The sequence below is a fragment of the Salarias fasciatus genome, chromosome 5 (assembly GCF_902148845.1).
Source record: "Salarias fasciatus chromosome 5, fSalaFa1.1, whole genome shotgun sequence".
NCBI classification, from domain to species: domain Eukaryota; kingdom Metazoa; phylum Chordata; class Actinopteri; order Blenniiformes; family Blenniidae; genus Salarias; species Salarias fasciatus.
In genome coordinates, this window is record NC_043749.1 from 36773423 (window position 1) to 36800777 (window position 27355).

At 49.3% G+C, this 27355-nt stretch overlaps 1 protein-coding gene across 1 annotated transcript in view; it reads right to left on the reverse strand.

Annotated features, from left to right (window-relative positions):
* Positions 1–27355, reverse strand: part of LOC115388277 (calcium-dependent secretion activator 1-like) — a 374835-nt gene that overhangs the window by 287245 nt on the left and 60235 nt on the right. Inside the window, 2 exon segments of the mRNA XM_030091341.1 lie at positions 13180–13512; positions 25501–25614. Of these exon segments, the coding sequence (XP_029947201.1) occupies positions 13180–13512; positions 25501–25614 (447 nt within the window).

A 27355-nucleotide genomic window follows, 5' to 3' on the forward strand; every position in this document is an offset into this window, starting at 1 on the left:
ACATGACATCCGGCTGTTACCTGTATCTTCCAGGAATTAAGTACAGTTTGTCGACTATTTTATGTAGAAGTCTGGCTTGGAAATGATGGGTGGGTTTGGGGGGGGGGGGGGGGGGGGGGGGTTAGATAGGGTTTTTTTTTTTTTTTTTTTTTTGCTTTTGCTTGTTTTTTGTGTGTGTGTTTGTTTGTTTTGTGTTTTTACTCTCTTTTTGCTGTTTATGGACAGGAGTTTCTCTATGGTCCTAAGTTGATTTTGTGCTTTGTAGATCCCCTGTCACTACTTTATATCCTATGCTATGTATTTATGGAAAAATTCAATAAAAATATCCTTGAGACACAAAAAAACAGCACGCCCAGAGCAAGCGGTAAGGCTGCTGCTGCTAATCCTATGTTAAAGGCGCTATCCGCGATTTTAATTTAACCACGACGAGAAAAATGCTTTTGACATCATGTACTAGCAAGTCCATGCTACATTTCTGTGAAAAAAAAAATCACACATTGATCAGCGTGTTTTGGATATCTGGCCCCGCAAAGCGCTGCCTGAGGATTTAGCGTGCCGACCTCTCTCCTCCAGTCACAGCGCGGCAGCAGCAGTGGGGGCGGGGGGGAGCCAGGCCGTCTGCAGCGCGTGCACGACACCGGTAAACAGACCAGCATGGAAGCCGAAGGAGCAACAAGCTACTTTCTGCATTGAACATGTAGTGACAAGGTAAAATATGGTTTACCTGAGACGAAGGGACCATTTATTTTGAACAAAAAGAGTCGAAGTGGCTTCTGCTGTGTTTCCTCCGGAGGATTGTGCACGCGTACGGGATGTGCCTGTAGTGTCGTGCACGCTGAGTGGGAGCAGAGCGGAGGGGGAGTGGGAGGGTTTTCTCAACGTGAGGAACCAGTCAGAGAGCCTGTCACATGACCGCATCATGCGTGTATCTGTGGAGTGTGTAGCAAATGTTTTTTAATGACAGGTGAATGATTGTTTGGCTGAGTGAATGAGTATGGTGGGCGGCTGGGCCTGGCCCGGCAGGGGACAGAGGATGGAAATTGGCCTAGGCTAAAATCCTGCATTTATGTATATTTTGCTTTAATGTATTTACTGTGTAAATACACTGTCCCGTGATTTATGCAAAACTTTAACTACGATAAATGTTCTCATTCTTTTCTTGCTGCACAATAAAGTTATCCAGCATCTGGCTCAGGATGTGTGTGTGTGTGTGTGTGTGTGTGTGTGTGTGTGTGTGTGTGTGTGTGTGTGTGTGTGTGTGTGTGTGTGTGTGTGTGTGTGTGTGTGTGTGTGTGTGTAGGCATGCCCATGTGCAGTCCTCTTCCCGCTGCTTTAACCTGCATCCCAGTGAACCAGATGCTGCTGGCACCACTGTGTCATACCATAGTCTGGACATAAGCTCGAGAACTCCAGAATGTTTGGACATCACCTTTAGCAGGGTGGATTTCCAGGATCACAATTTAGACAAAAGGATTAACTCCTGCAATATGCTGGCGGCTCTTGGATTGGGATCATTTTTGATGGGCAGGTGTTCGCATCCTGATTAAACTACTTCCAGTGGAGGCGGTCTTTTGATTTCAGACACTTTATGAGCTGTGGAAATAAGATTGCTTTGGAGTTTCCAGAACAGCTGTCACTGATCTGAAGCCTGAGGATTAGCTTTCATCTCTGTTCTGAGTTGAAAGCATCGCAACAGAGTCAACACTGTGCCTCCTGTGAAATCAGCTGTTCAGCCATGGCTTGGTATTGTTGGATTATAATTAGCACATTGATTATTAGCTACAGCATTCAGCGACCGCAACAAAAAGTTAATATTTACTCCAACTGCTGATAAGTGGAAAACAAACAGGTCATTTAGTGGCGAGGTCTTTGTTTCTGGTAATGGTAGGGCTTCCTCTCTCTGTCTGCTTAACCCACTGCTTAACTCTCTCCCACACCACACTGCCTTTTTCTGGCATCTTTCTGCTTTCAGCGGTCTCTATCTTCCTTAAGTAGCATCGCTGTGCCTTAAGCATCCTCTGTCTTCCTTTAGCACCATCTCTCTACCATCAGCAGTCTCTGTCTTCTTTTAACGCCATCTTTCTGCCTTCAGCTGGGGTGCAACGCATGCATACACTGTGCACTGTTCACTGCTTTAAAAATTGCACACATATCGCTCAGATAACCATCCAGTAACTTTTATAGAGAAATTGGTCGCTTAGTGGTGCACCGTACCTTTTCCTTAACATCAGTAGCTCGAGTATACTAGTTTAGCATTAGCCACAAGAAACAGAAATGGTGGAGTTGGAGACTGCTCTCACTTTCAAAATAAAGTGTTAAAAAGAAGAAAAAAAAAAAAAAAAAAAAAAAAAAAATATATATATATATATATATATATACACATACATACATACATACATATATATATATATCATAAGGCATTAAACTGGGAACATTAACACAAATATTTAACACACTATTTGTACCAGCACTAACGCAAGTAATAGCATTAGGAAAGGACGCGCTATTATTTGCGTGGCAAACAGGTCCTGGGTGATGGGCCGGACTGAGAGCAGTTTGACAGCCCTTATGAGAAGGAAGACAACAAAGGTCGTGACGTCGCCCGGTATGGCACAGCCGGGGCCCCACCCTGGAGCCAGGCCTGGGGTTGGGGCTCATAAGCGAGCGCCTGGTGACCAGGTCTTTGCACACAGGGCCCAGCCGGGCTCAGCCCGAAGGGACGACGTGGGCCTGACCTCCGGTGGGCTCACCACCCACCGAGGGAACCGTAGGGGCTGGGTGCAGTGTGGATTGGGTGGCAGCCGACGGCAGGGTGCCCAGCGACCCGATCCTCAGACACAGAGACTGGCTCTAGGGACATGGAATGTCACCTCGTTGGGGGAGGAGCCTGAGCTTGTGAGGGAGGTTGAGAGGTACCGGCTAGATATAGTCGGACTCACCTCCACACACAGCCTGGGCTCTGGAACCCTCCTCTGGAGAAGGGCTGGACTCTCCACTTCTCTGGCGTTGCCGTGGTGAGAGGCGGCGGGCTGGTGTGGGTTTGCTTATAGCCCCACAGCTCAGCGCCAGGTGTTGGAGTTCACCCCAGTGAACGAGAGGGTTGCATCCCTGCGCCTTCGGGTCGGGGATAGGTGCCTCACTGTTGTCTCGGCTTATGGGCCAAACAGCAGTCCAGAGGCCTTCTTGGAGTTCCTGGGAGGGGTGCTGGGCAGTGCTCCAACTGGGGATTCCATGGTTCTACTGGGGGACTTCAACGCCCATGTGTGCAGCGACAGTGAGACCTGGAAGGGGGTGACTGGATCGCACGGCCTCCCTGATCTGAACCCAGTGGTGTTCTGTTATTGGACTTCTGTGCTTGTCACAGTTTGTCCATAACAAACACCATTTGTCCATAGGGGGTGTCCAAAATTGCACTTGGCACCAGGACACCCTAGGTCGGAGGTCTATGATCGACTTTGCTGTCGTGTCATCTGACCTCCGGCCGCGTGTTTTGGACACTCGGGTGAAGAGAGGGGCAGAGCAGTTGACCGATCACCACCTGGTGGTGAGTTGGATTCGCTGGTGGAGCAGGAAACCGGACAGACTTGGCAGACCCAAACGTGTTGTGAGGGTCTGCTGGGAACGTCTGGTAGAACCCTCTGTCAGCAGAGTTTTCAACTCCCACCTCCGGGAGAGCTTCTCTCATGTTCCGAGGGAGACTGGGGACATTGAGTCTGAGTGGACCATGTTCTCTACCGCCATTGTTGAAGCAGCTGCCCGGAGCTGTGGTCGTAAGGTCTCCGGTGCCTGTCGTGGCGGCAACCCCCGAACCCGGTGATGGAAACAGGAAGTAAGGGCTGCCGTCAAGCTGAAGAAGGAGTCCTATCGAGCCTTGTTGGCTCATGGGATTCCCGAAGCAGCTGACAGGTGCCGGCAGGCCAAGCGAACTGCAGCCCGAGTGGTTGTGGAGGCAAAAAGTCAGGTCTGGGAGGAGTTCGGGGAGGCCATGGAGGAGGACTATAACTCGGCCTCTTCTGAAATTCTGGCAAACTGTCCGGCACCTCAGGAGGGGAAAGTAGGTCTCCGCTAACACTGTTTACAGTGGAGGAGGAGCTGCTGACCTCAACTGGGGACATTATAGGACGGTGGAAGGAATACTTCGAGGACCTCCTCAATCCCGTCGCCACATTTTCCGTGGAGGAAGCAGAGGCTGAGGTCTCAGAGGTGGACTGAGGTCTCAGAGGTGGACTGAGGTCTCAGAGGTGGACTCGTCCATCACCCAAGCTGAAGTCTCCGAGGTGGTCAGTCAGCTCCTCGGTGGCAAGGCACCGGGGGTGGACGAGATTCGCCCTGAGTATCTTAAGTCTCTGGATGTGCAGGGACTGTCTTGGTTGACACGTCTCTGCAACATCGCATGGCAGTCGGGGACGGTGCCTCTGGACTGGCAGACCGGGGTGGTGGTCCCCCTGTTTAAAAAGGGGTACCGGAAGGTGTGCTCCAACTATAGGGGGATCACACTCCTCAGCCTCCCTGGGAAAGTCTATTCCAGGGTACTGGAGAGGAGGATTTGACCGATAGCCGAACCTTTGATTCAGGAGGAACAATGCGGTTTTCATCCTGGTCGTGGAACACTGGACCAGCTCTATACCCTCCATAGGGTGCTTGAGGGTTCGTGGGAGTTCGCCCAACCAGTCCACATGTGTTTTGTGGACTTGGAGAAGGCGTTCGACCACGTCCCTCGTGGTGTCTTGTGGGGGGTGCTCCGGGCATACGGAGTCCGGGGCCCCTTGTTAAGCCGTCCGGTCTTTGTATGACCGGAGTAGGAGTCTGGTCCGCAATGCTGGCAGCAAGTCGGACCTGTTCCCGGTGCATGTTGGACTCCGGCAGGGCTGCCCTTTGTCACCGGTTCTGTTTATAATCTTCATGGACAGAATTTCTAGGTGCAGCCAGGGGCCGGAGGGGGTCCGGTTCGGGAACCACAGGATTTCATCTCTGCTTTTTGCAGATGATGTTGTCCTGTTGGCTTCATCGAACCCGGACCTACAGCATGCACTGGGGCGGTTCGCAGCCGAGTGTGAAGCGGCAGGGATGAGGATCAGCACTAGGGATGGGTACCTTTCACATCTGAATCGATACGATACCGATACTCGGTACCTGCAAATCGATACCGGTATTTTTCGGTACCTGTTTTCGATACTTTTTTTTTTTTTTTTTTTTGGGGGGGGGGGGGATATGCATTTGGTAATTAAAGTTATTTTGAATATTTAAAAAAAATAGTCAAAACTTCAGAATTTTCAACATTTATGCTTCAATAACATCAACTGAAATAACTCCAATATAGAACTTGAGAAAAATGTGTGTGGGGATAAAGTAAAAAATTTAAATAAATAACAATAATAAATAACATAATAAAAATAGACTCAAAATAAATAGCTGTATGAAATGTTTCACATTTCCACCTGCTGCCCATACAGTAACAAACAACTTTCAGAATAAATAACTGTATAAAATGTTTCACATTAGCAGCACCAGGCACCTCTACAGTAAACACTCAAAGGTTTACTGGAGGATCAGAATTGTAATTGGGCAGTCATAATGCCAATCAAAAGCCACGTGGGACCGCTTTTGCGTGATAACATATCATGTTGAGTCGCCGCCTCGATGCGCGCTCTTGTTTCGAGTCGCGCATGCGCAGAGCATTGTTTAGGAAGTGACATGCAGCGGGAGCGACCATCGCAGAAGCCGCAGAAGCGGCTTGTTTCTCCCGCGAACAACTCCGAACAGGGGCGGGGTGGCCCATATGTCTATGGGGTGGCCATCGGGAGGTTTCCCGAACGGCCGGTGTGTTCCAGGCCAGTGGGGTCTATTCCGGCCGGCAGCCACAAGCGGCCGCCCCCCCGCCCGCTCTCACGGCCCGTGTGCGTGTCCGCTCTCCCGGTACAATATGTATTTGATCCCGGTCTGCGAGTCAAAATACTCCGAAGATTTTGGACCCACGTAACCGCGTCACCGTGTCCTCCGCTCTTGCCGATGCATAATGTCAAGGTGCGTTCAGGGTCAAAAAAAAAAAAAAAAAAAAGGTGCGTTCAGGTATCGAAATGTGGTACCGACGGATTTCCCGTGAATCGATACTCGGTACTTCAGCGGGAATTCGGTCGGTACCAAAAAATTACCGAAATTCGGTACCCATCCCTAATCAGCACCTCCAAATCCGAGGCCATGGACCTCGACCGGGGAAGACCCAGGACACGCTGGAGAGACTATGTCTCTCGGCTCTCCTGGGAATGCCTTGGGATCCTCCCAGAGGAGCTGGAGGAAGTGTCTGGGGACAGGGAAGTTTGGGCATCCCTGCTGAGATTGCTGCCCCCGCGACCCTGCCCCGGATAAGCAGTAGAAACTGGATAGATGGATGGATGGATAGGGAAGGAAAAAAGTAATATCGTTTATTGCAAAATGGGAGAGCACTACAAGGTGGTGTTCATTGAGGTCCATACATGTTGTGGTGGTGGTGGTCATGATATGGTTGGGGAGGGGGGGATTTGGGATTATGAGTTGAGGAGTTGGGGATGCCATGGGTATGAAGTAGAGCTGCAACTATTTTTTGGAATCGAGTACTCTGTTGATTATTTCTTCGAGTAACTGAGTACTCTACATTTTGGGTCAGGTGGTGCGCGTTCCACGCATGCGCACTGATCCATGCATCCTCGGGGAGCATTTCTGTTGGTCCGGACTGTTTATCTGCTCTTTTATTACAGATTATTTATAGAAAATGAAGTATATACATTGTTAATCCATTATCATTTAGTATTAAAGTTTATTTAGCCTTTTCTTCTGTTTCTGAATCGCAGGGCGGCGCTCGAGCGATTAGATACTTTCACTTCTGTCAGCACACCTTCTCATCCCTCCAGACAGAGTCTGCTCTCTCCGTCCACCAGTTTTCATTCTCTGTAAGTTTCTGTAGACAGAGCAAAAGCCTGATGGCTTCAGAGTCACTTTCCTGCATGGTTTGTTTGCTGTGGCGCTCTGGCGCAAGTGTATACTGGCGCGACCGACACGTACACGCAACGCGGTCACAAAATAAGGCTGCGCGAGGACCCCAGTGGACAGGAATTCATGATGGGAGAGATGTCAGGACCTGGTCCAGCATCGCTTGGATATGTCAGCCAATCACAACAATCCCAGTGACACGCACGCCACATCTCTCTCACACACACACACAAATGTACGCACCACCTCATCGTCACATTAGGTTAATTAAACGAAGCCTCGAGGTGTAAAATTTGCCTTGATCATTTTTTGTTCTCGAGGTACTCGAGTTACTCGAGTAATAGTTGCAGCCCTAATATGAAGGCATCGTTCCACCTCTATGTCCTGCAGGGTAGCGAGGCAGTTGACCAGAAGGCAGCCACTCAAATGCAGAGAAGAGAGCATGGAAGTGTTTATGGATGATTTCATTTGCCAGGCTTCATGTTAACTGCACTGTAGACAGAGTCCTGAGAGGCGGCCCTCTGGCTTTTGAGTAGGCAGAGACAGTCCTCTGCAGGCAGTTTCTGTTCTGGAAGCTGATTGAGCAGAGTCAGCAGGTGATGGAGAAGGTAATGGTGCTCTCTATAGAGGGGTCTGGAGGCTGTTCTTTTTTACTCCAAAAGAGTTGAGTTTGCTCAGGAGCCCCAATTAATACCAACAACATGACCTTTAACCTCTAAACCTACTGAGAATCTGACTTTCTTTCTTTCTGATTCAGGATCAGAACCATCAGTTCAGACTGTGTTCCTCTAGTAGTTCTACTGTCCAGCAGCAGAACCAGGAGCTGGACTGACAGTGTTAACACACATTTATATTATATACTATATATTATATACTATAGATCTACGATGTGACGGTTTGTGCCGTGAAGTGCTGTAAAGTGCTGTAAAGTGGCACAACGTCTGTATACGGCGCAGAGTCTGTTGTTGCTGGTCTGATTTTCAAAAGTAATCCTGCTCAGTAATCCGTGTTTTTATCAGAAGTACCTGTAACGAGATTACATATTTTTTGCGCGTACTGTAACTAATTACAGTTACAATTTTTTGTATCCTGATTACGTAACGCTGTTACATGTAAACTGTTACTACCCAACCCTGTCAGCTGTTCTTCAGGTCTTGCCAGGCTGAGCGGAGGTTCCCCTCAGTGAATTTATCCTGAACTTTGCTTCCATACTTCAACTTGGCTGCTTTTATGGCGCGCTTGACCTCTTTCTTCTCGAGTTCAAAACCAGTGTCAATGGTTTATTTGAGCTTCTTCGTCCAAGGTTTGTTGTTGGGAAAGAGTGTGACAGTTTTGGAGGGGAAATACTGTCCACACAGAAAGAGATGCAGGAAGAGATGATGTCGGCCTGCTCACTGATGTTGTTGGAGGGAGTTAGAAGGTTTTTCCAGTCTGTAGCTTCAAAGTATCCTTGCAGGGCTAGAATAATGTCTTTTGTCTACTGCTTCATGTTACAAATGACTGTATTGGCTTTTGGTATAATGGTAATGTATGCTGGAACGAGCAGAACAGCCCTTTGGTCAGCAGGGCCGAGTGGGGTGACAGCTACAGACCTGGATGCATCTGAGACTGACCTGCAGCATTCATCCAGCCTCTTCCCCAAGTGTGTGGTACATGTAATATATTGTTGAAAACCTTCCAGGGATTCCCAGGGAAAGCAGTGTTTGAAATCACCTAGGATAAACGTTGGTGAGTTGGGGCAGATATGTTTCAGATTGTTAAGTGAGCTCATATGTTCAGTGGCCAATGGTGTCATTACCTTTGGGATGGATAAAAACCAGAATGACAGAAAGCTGTCGAAACTCCCTGAGTAAATCGAAGAGACAAAGCAAGACGTCTGTGGTGATAAGTTTCTCCCTCACAAAGACGGTGGAACACCAGCATTTGTTGACAGACACCGCCGCCATCTTGTTTACTGGTGAGCTCTCCGTGCCTGTCCAGTCTCATGGGGGGGCAAAGCCATTGATATACAGCAGGCTGTTAAATCAACACCAAGGAACTTTCAGTTTTCGTTGATTTCGGTGGCGTCAGTGGACAAAAGCGGTAGTGTTTTGCCTGAAGGAATACTACAGTTCCCATGAAGACTAGCGTGTGGCGTGGTAAAATGCTGCTCCCGGTGGCGTGCTGTCGGACTGAACTCGCCTACATTTGTTTCCAGTGGCTGTGTGAAGGATGGATAGCGACGAGGTAATGAATCTAATGGTGGCTAAACAATGTTCTATCATGATGTGACGCACGCCGTAAAGCAGTCTGCACATTTGGAGTGTTTTAGTGAGCAGGGTTCCTACCACCCTCCTCACAGCTGCTCAGTCCAAGTGAAGCAACACTGACGCCCTCAGCCCGTGACAGAGGGTCATTCAACTAGCTGGAGGTCGAAGTATCATCACAAAAGATATTAAAATGTTTTATTAAGGTTCCTTAATGTTGCTTTAAAGTCGGTCTTGTTTGGCGACATCTCAGTGTCCTGCATTCATACAAGTGATTGACGTTAGCTTGTGGCTTGTCAAACTTGTTACGGAGTGAGCACACATTAGGAAGGATAATGAAGGGGAGCGCTCGCCATTTACACAGCTTTCACTTTAATCTGGCTCTTACTCCACCTTTTTTCTTGCCTCATCTGGTTAACAGGACTTGAGTCTGTGAAGGTGGCAAATTGATGCGATAAGAGATCTCTGGAGTAGATGAGTCACTGACTGTAAGGGATTCGTGGAGACCAAGTCCTAATTCTTGTAGCCATTTGTCTCTGCTTGGAGTTACTGCTGTGTGATGTAATGTTATGCTGCGCATCCGTTCTGGATCTGATCCACATCCGCGTGAAATGGCTTTTAGTCAGCTGACTTGTCTTTATCCTAAAATAAAACCTCCTTGTGCAGCATCCAAACCCTGACTGACATGAACGTGAACACATTAGACCTTATTAACTGTTTGGTAGTCTCTGTCAGGTGTGTGGGACAAGAGCTCCTCTCCTCTAATTGCTGTGGACTCTGTTGATCTCTGTCAAGCTCTGTCTTTTTCTCCAGTGACTGAATGTACAGATTGTTTTTTCACCAAATATGTCAGTGCAGCTCTGCAATGTGTGATTTGTAGTTGAGGGAAACAGAATATGTGACTCTTAGGAAGAACCTCACATTGATCCGGGGGAACAAATGTGTTATTCACCAAATTTACTGCAACAAAAGTAGAAAGAATGAAAGTAAATTTTTTTTTATTTGAGACTTGTAAAATGGCCACTGCTACCCGGCTTGCATAAACGTGCAGTCAGTGTTGCTAAACACACTTTTTTCGGGTTAGAGCGTCTCGCTGTCGTTGTCGGCCACCGCCGACACGTTTAGTTCACTCGTGACGCTCGCTAACTGGGAGCCACGCTAGCTAGGAGCCGTGCCGCTACCGCTGCTCTGCTGTGTTTATATGAGAGGGGGAGGGGGAGGGGTGCTGCAGGAGGGAGACGAAGCAGGGCGGAAGAACAGGAGCGGATTTTGAAAATACACTTCAACACGTTTCAAGTAGCACTAGATCTTCTATGCGATATTATCATGTGCGCATTTTGAACACGATATTGAAATTTCATTTTTTAATACCACGATTATTGTCAATACCGGTTTACCGCAACAGCCCTACTACACACATTAAATATGATAAGCATAAATATAAAATACATTTCTTTTTTAACCTTGCTGTGTTGTGCAAAATAGAGAGTCAAATTGAATCACAGCACAAATAAATTTAAATACATGATGTCTGTGCAGCATGCACTGGGGCGGTTCGCAGCTGAGTGTGAAGCGACAGGGATGAGGATCAGCACCTCCAAATCTGGGGCCATGGTCCTGGACCAGAAGAAGGTGGTCTGCCCTCTCCAGGTCGGTGGAGAGACTCTGGCCCAAGTGGAGGAGTTTCAGTATCAGTATCTTGGGGTTTTGTTCACAGTGGAGGATGGATGGAGGAGAGATCGACAGGCGGATCGGTGCAGCGGCTGCAGTGATCAGTCGTTGTATCGGTCCGTTGTGGTGAAGAAGGAGCTGAGCTGAAAGGTGAAGCTCTTGATTTACCGGTCGATCTATGTTCCCACCCTCATCTATGGTCATGATCTTTGGGTCATGACCGAAAAAGACAAGATCCCGGATACAAGCAGCTGAAATGAGCTTCCTCCGTAGGGGGGCTGGGCGCTCCCTTAGAGACAGGGGGAGGAGCTACGTCACCAGGGAGGAGCTGGGAGTAGAGCCGCTACTCCTCCACATCCAGAGGAGCAGCTGAGGAGGCTCAGCTCCTCTTTAGGATGCCTCCTGGACGCCTCCCTGGGGAGGAGTTCTGGGTATGTCCCACCGGGAGGAGACCCCGGGGAGGACCCAGGACACCCTGGAGAGACTATGTCTCTCCGCTGGACTGGGAACGCCTTGGGATCCTCCCAGAGGAGCTGGAGAAAGTGTCTGGGGACAGGAAGTCTGGGGACAGGAAGTCTGGGGACAGAAGTCTGGGCATCTCTGCTTAGACCTCTGCCCCCGCAACCTGGTCCTGGATAAGCAGTGGAAAACGGAAGATGGATGATATCTGTATCAGTGAATGATTTTTGACTTTATTAGCACTACAAATGATAAAGATCAGATTAGGAATCAGTACTATCATTCCCACAAAGTTTTTGAGATCGGATGTGTGATGTGGTGACGCACTTCCTGTTAGACGGCAGATTCAAACTAAGCGCGCTGACAGATTCATTTGCTTACTTAAAGCTCGTGTCCGGAGTTTTGAAAGAGAGAGGTTTTTTCTTTAATCCAATGTCTGGAGGTTCCGCCCTCCCTCTGCTTTCATGAGCGACCAAGCCACGCCCCCTTAATTGTGCACGCTATTATCCGTCGGGTGAAAATGAGAGCCTCCGAATCCTACAGCATCCTCCATGTTCAGCTGTTTACGGTGGATGTTCAGCAGACAGTGGATATATTCGAGGTGAGCGCGGCGGCTGCTGTGGAGCTAACTCTCCTCTGCTGGGCGAGCGGCCGTGCTCTCTGGCTGCTCCACACTTTGATTGACAGCACGAGAATGCGGAAGCTCGAAATCTATTGGCTGAAGCTGACCGGCGCTTTTTCGGATAACATGGTGGTCTATGAGACGAGGGCGGGGCTCATAAATACATTTTTATATTGCTTTATGCTAATATTATATTGCAGTATCGAACCAGACTGACACATTTAAGCTCTGTTGAAAAATGATACATACGTTGGAAACGAACGGAAACTCCGGACACCAGCTTTAATTGCACTGTTTTCACTAACTCGGCTCTAAAAAGTCGTAGAAGTAGAGAAATTAATGTGTTTTAGGTTCACCCTGGAGCACAGTGAAGAGGATTCGACCAGCCTGACAGAGTACATAGATCGCTGCAGGGATTGTTCTTGGTTGCGTGTGGTGCGTCGACAACACTGTTTTTTTGTTGTTTTGTTTTTTTAATTGCAAACATGAACAAACAATACAGATAGACAGAGACATGCAACACGACAAGCCACAACAGAAAACAGAGAGGAATCAAAACAAAACAAAACAACAACAACAACAAACAAACAAAAAACAAAAAAAAAAACAAAAAAAACAAAACAACAACAACAAAAAAAAAGAAACTAAACAACTAATGAGTAAGCTATTTGGTGTGTATGACATGTGTATGTGTGTGTGTGTGTGTGTGTGTGTGTGTGTGTGTGTGTGTGTGTGTGTGTGTGCATAACAGAAAAACATATACGGTCCACCCCTTTTTTCCACATATAGATACACATACATATTCATACCTGCATACAACACTGTTTTGCATTGTGAATTTGTACATAGGTTGTGCCCCCCCCCCCCCCCCCCCCCCCCCCCCCCCGTTCCCCCGCTCTCTATCTCTCTCTCTTTCTGTCTCTCGCTCTCTGAGCGTTTCCGTCCCGGTCCTGTCCTCAGCCATGCCGGATGCCAGCTTTAAATAAAGGCAGCAGCAGGAGGAGATTCAGTCTCGTCCTGCTGCTAACATTAAAATATGTTCGGATAGTAAAAGGCTACAATCATACAATAGTTCACGCCCCAGCTGCCGAACAGGACAAGGGGGACAAAAAAAAAAAAAAATAAGGAATCAGTACCATGGAGCCAATTTGTGGCTATACAGTCCTGGGAGTGTATGAGGTGGAAAGATGAATAGAAAAGGCGACATGCACTAACCTGACAGGCGTTATAGAGGAGCTGGTGTTCAAACTTCTTGATCCCCAGGATCCCCTGGAACATCTCGTACAGCTGGTCCTTACTGAGGATGAGCTCGGAGGCGGCACTGGCTGTCATCCTCTGCTGGTGCTTCCTGGGGTCTTCCTCACCACGGTAGATGGTGTCGAACTTGGCCATCCAGGAGCTCAGTACCGTCTCTTTGCTCAGGCCGTCGATTTCAGGCAGGCTCCGAACACGCTTCTCGATGTGCTTCTTGAAAACCTCCCGGGAGTCACTGGCTGAGCAGCCACCACTTTGCACCATTCGAGACACACGGTCACTTTTCAGAAAGACCTGCAATGAAGACCAGAAGGTTCACACTCAGGCTGGAGGTGTCACACCTTCATTTTGCCATTCAGGTATCAACATTGGCCTGTTTATCCAACATATGGTGCTTTTTTATGGAAAACAGTACGCAGAATTAAAAAAAAAAAAAAAAATTCTTCATCCATATAACGCATAAGACACCAAAAAGACTGAAGCCCAAACACAGAGTCAACATCAAAGAAAGTCCTCTCCCCCGAGACTCACCAAGACATTTTAGAGGTGAGCTAAACATGAGGGTCTTGCAGCCAAAAGATGTTTCAAATACAACTGTGACAATAGGCATCTGCTTGCCCAAACAGCTCTGTGAGGATCATGAACAGGACCTTCAATCATTATAACATCAATCAATCAACCAATCAACCAATCAATCAATCAATCAATCAATCAATGTATTTTTGTATAGCCCAGTATCACAACAACAGTTGCCTCAGAGGGCTTCAAGATGTTACACTGGTTGGTAAAAATAAAAACAGTGAATAAGCATAATGTTAATATGTCAAATTTATAGTAACGAGACAAAACGAAGCAACCACCGCCTTAGACCCTCACATCCGGCAAGAAAAAAACTCCAAAAACCTAGTGGGAAAAGAAGATATCTTGGGGAGAACCACAGTATGGAGGGATCCCTCTCCCAGGGACGGACAGCTTTGGCAACAGCTAGCATGAGACAATAAGAAGTAAAGCCTAGGACTATGTTGAGTACAGTCCGTTGGACGGTCCAGCACAAGAACATGAAGACAAACTTTGCTTGGTTGATGAATTTGAGCCTCCACAAGCACAGAAACATTTCTGTCACTTGAAAGGCTTTGGGAGCTTCTGCAACCTGTTTTCAAAACATTATCTGAAGACATCTTTTTTCTACATTGTGACAGAAATTAGATGCTTAAAGCAGAAAAGTGGATTTCTGAGGAGTTCCACATGTATGATGCAGGAAATGCTCTAGAGTTTGCATCAGCCATCAATACACAATGATATACGGTTCTGCTCTGGCCATCATTTCAAGTGAAGCGGTAGCTACACTAACAATGGCAGTCTTCATAGCTGTTCCACTGACAGCCCCCACTTTTCTAAATTGTAGCATGAAGTTAGAAAATGCTGTTTTTCAAAAAGTGCATCTTTACCCTGATATCACACAAAAAAACCCTGGTTAATTTTTTATGGTTGCTCAATCACCAAAATGTTATATTTCTCTCTCGGACATTTAAACCAAACAAGTGCTGCTATTGAAGCCTCAAAGGACAGCAGCACCATCCCCTTTATTGGTTCTCTTTCAAGCCTCCCTCGATATCTCACTATGGGAAATGCCTCCTGGTGTGACCAATCATGGAAGCTCCAATGACACCATGTCTGTCATGTGACAGACCAATCATCTCGAGATGCATGGGGCAGCCCGCCCCCTCTTATAAGCGGCCCCCGCGCTGCACCCCCTCTTCTCGCTTTCTTCCAAGTGAAGGTCATCACTTGGCTCCTCAGAGGTCCTGATTTTGGATTTTCATTTAACTGCTCTTCGGACGCGCCGTCAAGGTAGTCACCGAGCGTGAATTTCCAACTCAGGATTCACTTCGCTGCTTTCGTCGCGAGAGTGTGCGTTTTTTGGCTTTAGTTTGACCGTCGAGGTCGGCTATGGCTACCGCTTCCTCGGCTAGGGAAAGGACGTTGAGTCCCGTCCCTGCCCGGCCTCTTGCGGTTTCACCATTTTAGAGAGAGACCCACATCCTCTCTGCATCGCCTGTATGGGAGTGCAGCATGCCCAGGCTTCGCTCGCGGACAACGCAGAGGACGATAACCTGGACCTCCTTAACGACGATAACGAGGAGGATGACGAGGACGCAATCCTCCCGCTGACTCCGGCATCCCGACCCAGCAACTCCGTTAGCGGAGGAATCCAACCCCCCTCTTCACCCTCGGAGGTCGACCTGCATGAGGTGTGTAAACGGGCGGCATCACGGCTGGGTATAGACTGGCCCGTGTCACAGGATGACAAAGGCGAGGAGAGGGATTTATACGACGGCAAAATTCTGCAGTCTCGCCCGGTGTCGAAGAAGCAGGTCATGCCCGTCGTCCCAGCGTGCATGAAGGAGATGAAGCGGTTTTGGGATAAACCGTTTCACCACAGAGTCCCCGTCAAGGGTTACTCCGGCCTGGAAGTGGCTCACAGCAGGGAGTGGGGCCTCGGAGATCCCCCGGCAGTGGAGCAGGCGGTGACTTCTCACCTCCACCCCAGCCACCGGTCCGCGCTCACTGCGGCGGGCCCCACCCTCCCGGAGAAAATGGCGCGCTTCTCCACCTCCATGTTTCAAAAGATGTACAAATCAGCAGCCCAGTCAGTGAACAACTTAAATGTTTTCACCCTGCTGACAGTCTACCAGGCTGAACTTTTCCAGGAGATAAGGCTCCTCCTGGATAAAGGCTCCCCAAGTCCCAAAATATGGGAGGAGATGTGTGTGGTCACGGACCTCATCCTCCGTGTCTCCAGGGGTGCGGTCCAGGGGTGCGGTCCAGGGGTGCGGTCCAGGGCTGCGGCCATATTATGGGGCTCCGGTGGCAGGAGAGAGAGCGCTCTGGCTGAATCTCTCCAGCCTGTTGGACCAGGACAAACAGGTCATTATTGATGCTCCCTTTGACCCGTCAAGGGCTAAGGGCTTATTTGGCGATGCTGTCACGGCCATGCAGCAGACCAGTGACCTTAGGAAGAAGGAGGGAGAAGCTTTTGATCTCTGCCTTCCTCGCAAGGTTGCCTCTTGCCTCACCCCGCCACCCTGCCAGAGATTCGTGGCTGTGGCGAGAGTGCACAGCAGCGGCTATAAGGACTCTAGACCACGCATGTTTGAGCAGCCAGCGTCTCACCAGCGTGGAGTTCAGCATCATAAACACTGGCCCAAAAAGTCCTTTGCCGCTGTAGCTGCCGCTCCAGGCACCGATCCGAACCGCCCGTCCCGCCCCCCGGATGGGAAGAAAAAACGGTCGGCCTAGGTGTCGTGGTTCGCGGACACAGAGGCTCAGCAGTCAGCACTCACAGAGATCCCTGCTCTGAGCCCCTCTGGAACAGGTCACATGTTTCCCTCTCCTCCCAAGAAACGGAGGATGGATGTTCTAGACCAATGTTCCACTCAGTGCTGTGTAACGGCCCCGTTTGGTCTTCCCGTTCACAGACTGAATTGTGCACTCGTTCCCCCAGTGCACAGTTTCGTTTCCCCCCTTCGTCGCCCCACGGGGACAGTTCGAAGGGAAGTGGGAAAAAGCGCAATGTTCACACTAAGCACTTCTCCTGGTTTTTCAATAAAAAACAAGCTGTCGCAGCCAGGCTCAGTCATAAAGCCGAGGGCACAGCGAACACAAAACAAAAGAAAAATCAAGAAGTGCAGGACAGTCTGTCTCCCCCAGAGGGCGCAGCTGCTCCATTGTTGAGCTTCAGGCTACCGGGCCCTCTCGCTGTCAACACAGAGGACAGCTGCGCAGTGAACCCGTGGGTGTTTACAACGGTTGCCAGGGGTTACAGGCTGCAGTTCGCTGTGAGGCCGCCCCGCTTCAACGGTGTGCTGACGTCAGAAGCTGCAGGGGAAGCCGCGGAGGCTTTAGAGAGCGAAATATCTTCTCTATTGACGCCGGGAACGCACTGGACGCGGAAGCGTAGCGGAGGCGCTGCGCGCACCGCGCGCGTCTCCGCGCCGGCGCTTGGCTGTTCGCACTGGAGGCGTATCTGCTGGCTGCGCTCTCCGCGCTGGTCACACATCGGCTGCACTCGGCTCACTCCGTCAGCTCTCGGTTTTCACGTTTGTTCCCTGTTCCCTCTGTCTCGCTCTGCCAGGATGGATGTGTGTGTTTTGGTGACCTGTGGAGAGACTTTTTCTCCTCCTGTCCTCTTTTTTTCTGCATCACGTGAATGTCTGTCGCTGTGCGTGCGTGTGTGTGTGTGTGTGTGTGTGTGTGTGTGTGTGTGTGTGTGTGTGTGTGTGTGTCTTTGGGTGCGTACATGCGTATGTCTGTTTGTGTGTCCATCTGTCTTGTGATTAGACCCACGTGACAAATTATAGACGGACGAGCAACACCGCCCGTAACTAATCGTTATTTAATTTGTTATATTTTGAAAATTGACCGGATTCTCTTGCCTTTTCTGTTTCCGACTTCCTGTCTGGTCCGATCTGCTTGATCCAGCTTGACACATGGCGCTCCCGGCGCTCGCGGCTCGCGTGAAAAATAGAACGAAGCGGAGCGGGCGCGCTGCAGAGCGCGAGCCGCGGCGCGCGCGGCGCTCCACTGCGCGTTCGGTGCGGCCGGTTAGATAGGTTAACATGGGAGGCGATCAGAAGCGCAGTGCGCGGCGCTACCGCGCACGGCGCTTCCGCGTCCAGTGCGTTCGGGCCGTAAGCCGCGGGGGAATTCGCCGTGTACCGGAGGGAGAGAGAAATCAGGGGTTTTATTCCCGGTATTTCCTCATTCCAAAGAAAGGAGGTTCATTGCATCTGATCCTGGATCTGCGGTTCCTCAATCTACACCTCCGAAAATACAAATTCAAAATGCTCACGCACAAGGTTCTGTTTCGATCCACTTGTCCAGGCGACTGGTTCACTTCAGTGGATCTGCAGAACACTTATTTTCATATAAGCATATATCCCACACACAGGAAATACCTCAGGTTTGCGTTCAGGGGAATGGCTTACGAGTATCAGACCCTGCCTTTTGGGCTGTCACTCACTCCGAGAGTTTTCAGCAAGTGTGTGGAAGCAGCCCTGACCCCGATGCAAGCATTGGGCCTCAGAGTGTTCGCGTATCTGGACGATTTTCTCCTCTGTGCATCCAGCAAAGAGAAATCGGAGAGGGATACGCGGAAGCTGATGGACAGGCTGTACAGTTTGGGGTTCAATATAAACCCCGTAAAGAGCTGTTTGTCTCTCACTCAGAGGATCGAGTATTTGGGCCTCGAAATAGACTGTTTCATTTCGGGGTTTTCTGTCCCATGCTCGAGTGGAGAAATTTCGCCAACACCTGGCTTTATTTCGGAGAGGAAGTTCAGTGTCATTGCGGGACTGCCTCCGGCTGTCAGGGCTGATGGCGTCATCAATATCTGTCATTCCGCACGGGCTGCTGAAAATGAGGGATTTTCAGCACTGGATATCCTCCCTGCGTCTGGACGCACGAGGTCACCTCAGGCGTATGGTGAGGGTTTCCCCAGAATGCCTCCTGGCTCTCCGTCACTAGAGGGACCCAGGGATTATTCTCAACCAGCATCCCGTTGAGAGCAGTTATGATGAGGAAGACAGTTACAACCGATGCCTCGTTAACGGGGTGGGAAGCGGTTTTCGAGGGGAGGTAAGTGAACGGGACCTGGCCCCCGACGCTCCATCAGGCTCATATAAACTACTTGCAGCTGTTGGCTGTGTTCCTAGCGCTCAGACATTTTCTGCCCCTCCTGGGAAAGTGTCATGTGCTGGTCAGAGCGGACAACATGACAGCAGTGGCCTACATAAACAGGGAAGGAGGCACTCGCTCCGTAAAATTACACAGACGGGCTCAGAGTCTGTTATTATGGAGCAGCGAACACCTGTTATCGCTGCGCGCAGCGCATCTTCCGGATGCACTGAACAGCGGGGCAGATTTACTCTCCAGGGGAAATCCCTTGTACGGGGAGTGGAGACTGAACCCCGAAGTGCTTCTCCGGGTGTGGGAGAGATTCGGTCGGGCGTCCGTAGATTTCTTCGCATCGCACGAAAACGCGCAGTGTCCCCTATTCTTCTCATTACGAGACAGGGACGCACCGCTGGGGGCGGACGCGTTTGCGCACCTGTGGCCAAACGCGCAGCTATATGCTTTCCTCCCTCTCTATCTCATCACTCCAATGCTGATCAGAGTGAAAGAGCATCAGCTTTCATTAATCCTGATAGCTCCTTACTGGCCCAGCAGGCCGTGGATGGCGGAGCTGATACAGCTCGTACACGGCCAGCCATGGCCGTTAGCGTTACGCACGGACCTGGTGTCGCAAGCGTGCGGGCAGATTTTTCATCCGAACCCCAAACGTCTGGCTCTCTGGGCTTGGTTCGTGAGAGGGTGAATTTACATGAGTCTGGTCTCCCGTCGAGGGTGATTGAGACTATTCAGTGCGCAAGAGCACCTGCCACGCGATCATTATATAACAATAAATGGCGCGTGTTTGAAAAATGATGTGAGACTAAAGTTATCATTCCATTTCAGTGTTCTGTCCCGGATGTGTTGTGCTTCTTGCAGGACTTATTGGACGGTAATAAAGCTTTTTCCACCATTAAGGTCTATTTGGCCGCTATTTCGGTGTTTCACGTGGGCTTTGGAGGTGTGCCTGTCGGGCAGCATCCTCTAATTAAGAGGTTTATGAAGGGGGCGCGTCGGCTGCGTCCCGTGCGTAAACACCCGGTCCCGTCATGGGATTTACCCACGTTTCTGGAGGCGCTCACAAGTTTGCCCTTTGAGCCGTTAGAATGTGCAGATTTAAGAGTGCTCTCTCTTAAAACTATCCTGCTGCTGTCTTTAACATCAGCTAGACGGATAGGTGAGTTACAGGCTTTGTCTGTGCACGCCTCCTGCCTTCAATTCTCCCCAGACTATGGGAAGGTTACGTTGCCTCCGAACCCGGCGTTTGTGCCTAAGGTTAGTGATTCTGCATACAGCTGTTCCACGCTTGAGCTGCTCGCTTTTCACCCACCGCCGTTTACAGGGGAAGACGAGCGGCGGCTTAATCTGCTTTGTCCTGTGAGAGCGTTACGCATTGACATGGACAGGACTAAGGGATTTTGGAGGAGCAACCAGCTCTTCATATCGTGGGCTCCCTCTCATAAGGGGAGGGCCCTGACGCGCCAGCGCCTGTCACACTGGGTGGTGGAGGCTATAATCTTGGCGTATGAAAGTCGTGGTTTGCAGCCCCCGGAGAGGCTGTGGGCCCACTCCACCAGGGGCATAAAGGTACATCTGTGAGGGACATTTGTGCCGCTGCCAGCTGGGCATCCCCACACACATTCATCCGAGACATCTCTGGTTCATTCAGTCCTGAGTGTGGGTACATCTTAATTGCGTGCTAGCCCTAGGGGAAGGTTGAGGGTGTCGACTCATCGTGGGTCGCGGCTTTGTGGGCTTCGGAGCATGCAAATCCAGGAGTGGGCTATATCTCCTATAGTGAGATACCGAGGGAGGTTTGAAAGAGAATGTTAGGTTACTCACATAACCCCGGTTCTCTGATAACCGAGTGAGGTACCTCACAACACTGCCCTACTTGCATCAGTGGGGTGGAAGAATTACGCTTGAGAATGGGGGGTGCAGCGCGGGGGCCGCTTATAAGGGGGGCGGGCTGCCCATGCATCTCGAGATGATTGGTCTGTCACATGACAGACGTGGTGTCATTGGAGCTTCCATGATCGGTCACACCAGGAGGCGTTTCCTATAGTGAGATACCTCACTCGGTTATCAGAGAACCGGGGTTACGTGAGTAACCTAACATTTTCCAGGCAGACTAAAGCTGGGCTCATACCAAAAGATTTTCACAGTCCCAGAATAAAAACTGAACATCTTTTTTTAAATCTAGGATTTTAACTGAAGTTAGAGTGTGCTCCTGTCCTCGTCATCATTTAGTTTAGGCTCGTATTATGCACTGTTTCTTCTCCACCTGTCGTCATTCGTCCTCTGCCTACAGTTTCCCTCTCTTTGGTTCTCAGTCTCTTCGACAGACTCCGGGGCTGAAGCAGAACTGTTCGACCAGTCCCTCACCTCGCACCTCGAGATCCTACTCATGCCACTTTAGAGCCCCTTTCAGGCAACAGTTCTCAATGCACAAGGTTTATGGCCAGTTCATGGCCTGAAGACAGAGCCGATAAAACTTACTTCTTGAATGGCCACCCAGAGCACCGCAGCCTTCTCACTGTGGCATGCTCCTCCAACCCGCTCATCCTGGGATACCTGTGGCACGTGTAGAGCACGAGCCTCAAATTAACTGGCTAACAGGCAGCATTCTGTCCTGAGGGGACACCTGCCAAGGTAGGCGTCTTCAACATCACCATTCCCAATGTCCGCGCACCTCCACGTCTCTCCTCCGTACCCTGGGCATACTGAGACCTCCAGGAGGTTTTAGGAGGGGGACACCCAAGGAGACGCAGGAATAGAGCTGGAACCCTGGTAAAACTCAAGGCTCTGAGACGATCCAGCTGCTGGAATGGCCCCCATCCCGTCATGAGATCCTCTTTCTCCAGGTGAATGCGCGTCCGTGATATATCCGGCCCGTTGTTCCCACTTTCTCAGACGCCTGCTGTCTTAATCCACCGACGGAGTGCGATCTTCGACCCTCCTCACTGCTGCTTCCAGATGCCCCGAAGCTGCAACACTGTCCGTCAGACTGCGCTGCCAGGTCATCGGGATTATCCTGGACTGTGTTTGCAACGGCGGAGAAACAGCCGGCAAACGGCCGCCGGTGGAGCCGGACACCATGCGATCGCGGGTGGTGGCTGGGACCAATCCCATTGGACACAGCTGACATGAGCACACTGACGTCATCAGGTCGTATTGGTCTCCTGAACGCTCTATCGCAAACAAATCCTTCTCTCTGAACGAACTGTTTACCAGTAAAAACCTGGACTTCCTGTTCCTCATGGAGACCTGGCAGAGAGACGAGGAGTTCCCCCACCTAAAGGAGCTGTGTCCTGCTGGATGCTCAGTCCTCGGTTGGCCCCGCCCCTGTCACCGTGTTGGGTCTTGCTGCTGTGTACTGGGACAGGTACACCTGCAGAATGATGAACACTGACCACTACACTTCCTTTGAGTCCCAAATGATCAAAGTTGGCTCCTCTAATGCATTTCATTGTTTCCTGATCTGCCGCCCTCCTGGTCCTGCTGCTGTCTTCCTAAATGACTTCAATGACTTCCTATCATCCATCATAAAACTGGATAAAGTTTTGGTCCTTGGAGATTTCAACCTGCATGTTGATGATGGTTCATGTAACCCAGCAGCTGAGCTCCTATCTCTGACTGAATCCTTTAATTTCCAGCAGCATGTGTCAGGCCCCGCCCACAGCAAAGGTCACACTCCAGACCTGGTCTTGTCACTTGGCCTCCATGTTGGAAATGTGTGTGTTGAAGATGTCCATCTGAGTGACTACAATTGTGTGTTTTTTGAACTGATTATTCAACCCGAACCTCAGCCTGCCTCTACAAAGGTAGAAAGGAGGACCATCACTGAAACCCAGCTGAGAGATTCTGTGCCTTGTTTGACTCTCGTGATCCGACCCACTGCTCTGATGCTGATGGCTTTATGTGCCGTTTTCAACTCAACTGTGGCTCCATCATAGACCGAGTGGCTCCACTAAAATCGACAGTAGCTCAGTTGGTAGAGCAGGTTGTCTTATAACCGGAAGGTTGGCGGTTCGATCCCCGCTCCCGCAGGCGTAAAACTGTCGTTGTGTCCTTGGGCAAGACACTTCACCCACGTTGTATGTATGTATTTGTAGTATGAAAGTTGTGAGAGTGAATGGTTGGTTGTGGTCGGAGGGGCCGATGGCGCAGATTGGCAGCCTTGCTTCCGTCAGTCTGCCCCAGGGCAGCTGTGGCTACAATAGTAGCTTACCACCACCCAGTATGGTGTGAATGAATAATGCAATGTAAAGCGTCTTTGATTGTCCTTGAAAAGCGCTATATAAAACCAATGCATTATTAAAATCTAGCCATGTCTCCAGAAAGCTGTCGTCTCCCTGGTTAAAGGGCAACATCTTGAGCCTGAACAGACTGTGTTTAGAAAACTGATTGCCTCTGGAAATCCACGAAGCTTGAGGTCCACAGACTACACCTCAGGGACTTAATGTCCTCCTTAAATAAAACCATTAAGGCGGCAAGATCCAAATACTTTGCTGCTCTGATAGCATCGAGTAAGAAAAATCCCAAAGTGTTGTTTGACACCATAAGCTCCATGGTGTCTCCTGCTCCTCTGGCTGCCCCGGTGCACTGTAAGGCTGATAGTAACAATTTTTCAACCGTCTTTGTTGATAAAATCAGAGACATAAAAGATAAAATCCCAGCACCTTCCTTGTGCAGTCCAGGTCATGTCGAACTGCCTTTACATGTCTGGTCCTCCTTTACTCCCGTATGCCCTGAAGACGTCTCAGCACTGATGGGGAAGATGAAACCCTCCTCCAGTCCTGTAGATGTGTTACCATCTAAGCTCTTAGTGAGTATTTTTGACGCAATCGGACCATGGGTGACCAAAATGTTCAACCTGTCGCTCTCCATTAGTGTGTTTCCTTCCACCTTCAAGCATGCAGTCGTAGAGCCCAAACTAAAGAAACCGAACTTGGACCAACATGAACTTAAAGCGACACTAAGGAACTTTTCAACCTTAATAAAATATTTTAATATCTTTTGTGATGATACATCGACTTACAGCTAGTTGAATGACCCCTCTGACACGGGCTGAGGGGGTCAGTATTGCTTCACTTGGACTGAGCAGCTGTGAGGAGGGTGGTAGGAACCCTGCACACGAAAACACTCCAAATGTGCGGACTGCTTTATGGCATGCGTCACATCATGATATAACATTGTTTATCCACCATTAGATTCATTACCTCGTCGTTATCCATCCTTCACACAGCTACTGGAAACAAATGAAGGTGAGTTCAGTCCGACAGCACGCCACCGGGAGCAGCATTTTACCACGCCATGTGCTAGTCCTCATGGGAACTGTAGTATTCGGTCAGACAAAACACTACCGCTTTTGTCCACTGGCGCCGCCAAAATCAACGAAAACTGAAAGTTCCTTAGTGCAGCTTTAAGAACAACAGGCTGATATCTAAACTACTCTTCTTGTCCAGAATGTTAGAAAAGGTGGTGGCGAAAAAGCTCACATCTTTTTTACAAGTGCATAACATCTACGGCTCGTTTCGGTCAGGCTTCCGTAAACACCACTGTACAGAGACTGCCCTGCTGGAAGAGTCCAGACATCCTGATGTCAGCCGACTCGGGGAGATGCACAGTGTCTGGAGTCTATATGATCTCTTGTTGCTTTATTTTTTATGTATTGTGCTATGTTTGATCTTTTTTTGATTTTATCACTGTGAGGCACTTTGTGACGACTGTTCAGGGAAAAGCGCTAATAAATTTTGCTGACTCCCTCTAGTAAGATTTGAGCCACCTCCTTACGTCCTCTATGACTGTCCTACTCACCTCCTCTCGGGGACCTCCATCCGAGGAAGGATTGTGTTATTTGTTTCCCACAGAAAACCAAGCCATCTCCATCATCTCCTTGCTGACAACGGGCATCAATAGACACCCCCTCCTCACCCACTGGGGTGGATGTGGTGTTGGACCGGAGCCCTCAGTTCACTTCCAGCTTCTGGAAGGTTTTTTTTTGCCAACAGTTGGAGATGCCGATGAGTCTGTCTTCTGGTTACCACCCCAGACTAGAAGGCAGTTGGAGAGACTCAACCAGGAGCTGGAGACCAGACTCCAGATGCTCGTCTCTCAGTATGTAGGCTATCCTCTTTGGTCAAACAGCTGCTGTGGGTGCAGTTTGCCCACAGCTCCCTGCCATGCTCCACTACTGGGATGTCACCCTTTGAATGGCTTATGGGATTCCAGCTTCTTCTTCTCTCCTCACTCAAGGACGAGGTGCAGGTTCCTTCTGCATCCTCGATGGTGCGCCTGGGGCCGGGCTCAACGGATGCTGCTACGGTCCAGGGCCTCAAACCAGCGGGCAGCGGCCCAACATCGCATTGCCGCTCCGGGGCACTGGTGGGTCAGTGGTCCTAGCACTCTTCACGGGATCTCCTTCCCACAAGCAAATTAGCATTTTGTCTCACTGATTAACAGGAAAAAAAAAAAAAAAAAAACAGAGCTCCGAAATGAGCCACAGCCACACAAAATAGAGGTTGTGGCCTATCAAATAGCAGCATCTGATTCACATGCAATCAGTGCCTAATGAGCTAACATCATTAAAGATAAACTATGCAAACCCACCTCGTAGTAGCTCTGGACAGCATTGATGAAAGCTTCGTCCGCCACGATCTGAGTCTCTCCATTGAGGAAGGCCTGGAAGCGCTCCTTCACCATCTGGAGGTGCTGTTTGCTGATCTGAGAGACAACGGCAAGCAGGACAGCATGAGAATTTCATCTTCACAGTGACTTTTCATATGCTGTAACTGCTAGAGTAGATATTCACCTGCCTCCTGTTATTGCCCCACAGTCCGTTTTGCCCTTTTTGAAAGATCAGCACCCTGATATAATAATTGTGGTTGCCAAACAAACAGGACAACATTTCGTATTTTCTGACCACACTGTTGGCTGAGTGCATGCATGCCACGTGCGCGAAATGCCGATTGTGCACATCTGACACAAGTGGACCATCGGCTGCCGGCTGCATGTGCATGACACTGGCCACATGCATGTGCGCCGCGACCTGCACAATGCTCTCTGAAGGGGGAAGGGGGGGGTACATTATATCACATTACTTATTGCACCTTTCATTTGCACCTCTGTCAGACACAATCATGTTCAGTACATAAGGTTTCATGTGCCAATTTTACATTTATATACATGCAAACCTTGTGAGAGCAGTGGCTTCATGACCATGTGGACAGTTTCACTGTGCCACCAGAGAGGAATCCCTGGATCTCACTGCGTGGTGATGCTTCAGATACATTTTATAATCAAATCACTGACACTCATGTAACCCAGTGTTAAGAACATGGAAAATCAAAAAGATGAATACTGATTAAAAACCCTTATGTCTCAATAAGGATGAATTGTGATTAAAAACATAAATTGTTTTTTTTTTAATATTTTCATTAAAAATGTAAAAACTCTAAAAAAAAAAAAATAAATAAAAAAGAAAATAACTAAGAAAAACAATACAATTCCTGATATGTTTAACAGGCAATCACCATTTATTTGCATTACCACTCCCAGCCACTGGGGGCGGGGTTCTCTCCAGTCTGCCTGCACGCAGCTTCTGCTGGAGAGAGCCAGACAGCAGACTGGAAGAGATCCTCACCACCAGAGCTAATGTGGCATCAGCAGCCTTTTTGTGGAATATACTTGAAGATTTGGTAAGCCGGGATGTGTGTGTGTGTTGTGTAGCCAGTACGGCCCCGCAAGACTACATGAAGGCAGGCTAGGAGTGGGAGGGAGGACTCGAGGAGCAAAACAGGGTGACGCAACAACGCAGAAGTAGACGGTTGGGCTTCGCGTTTGGGGAGCTCGGACGGTTTGACAGCACGGCTGGCGGGACTTTTCTCGGTGGTTTTCAGAGCGGGGTCTCGTTGCTGGCTTGCCAGAGATGGCAGCCAAATGGGGAGACCTGATAAACCAGAAACTGATTGAGGACATTACGGAAGATGAAAGTGAAGCAAGTTTGGCGAGAAGCAACAGCGACAACAACGTGACTGTATCGATGACGGGTGATTGTATGGACGGAGAGGGTGATCTGAACCCATGGCAAGTGGTTAATAGGAAGAGGAAAACTAGAAATGCGCAGTCAGACAGTCAGTCATCTGAATCGGAGGTCGAAGAGGCTACGAGAAGAGCTAAAACAAGCCAGGATGATCAGTCTTCTGGGGATGAGCAGAATGAGTGGAAAGTGATGATTACATTTAAAGAAGAAGATGTTCAGTTCCACCCGATTAAAATGGCTAAACAAGTCGAAAAACAAATGGGTAAAATTAAGTTTGCTAAGTTTCTGAACAACAAGCGGCTGTTGATTTTTGCAAATAATAAAGCACAGAGAGATGCGTTTCTACGTCTGGATTGTTTGTGTGGTAAAAAAGTTAATGCTCATGTTCCAGGGAGTGCTGCTAAGCTGAGAGGAGTGATTCGG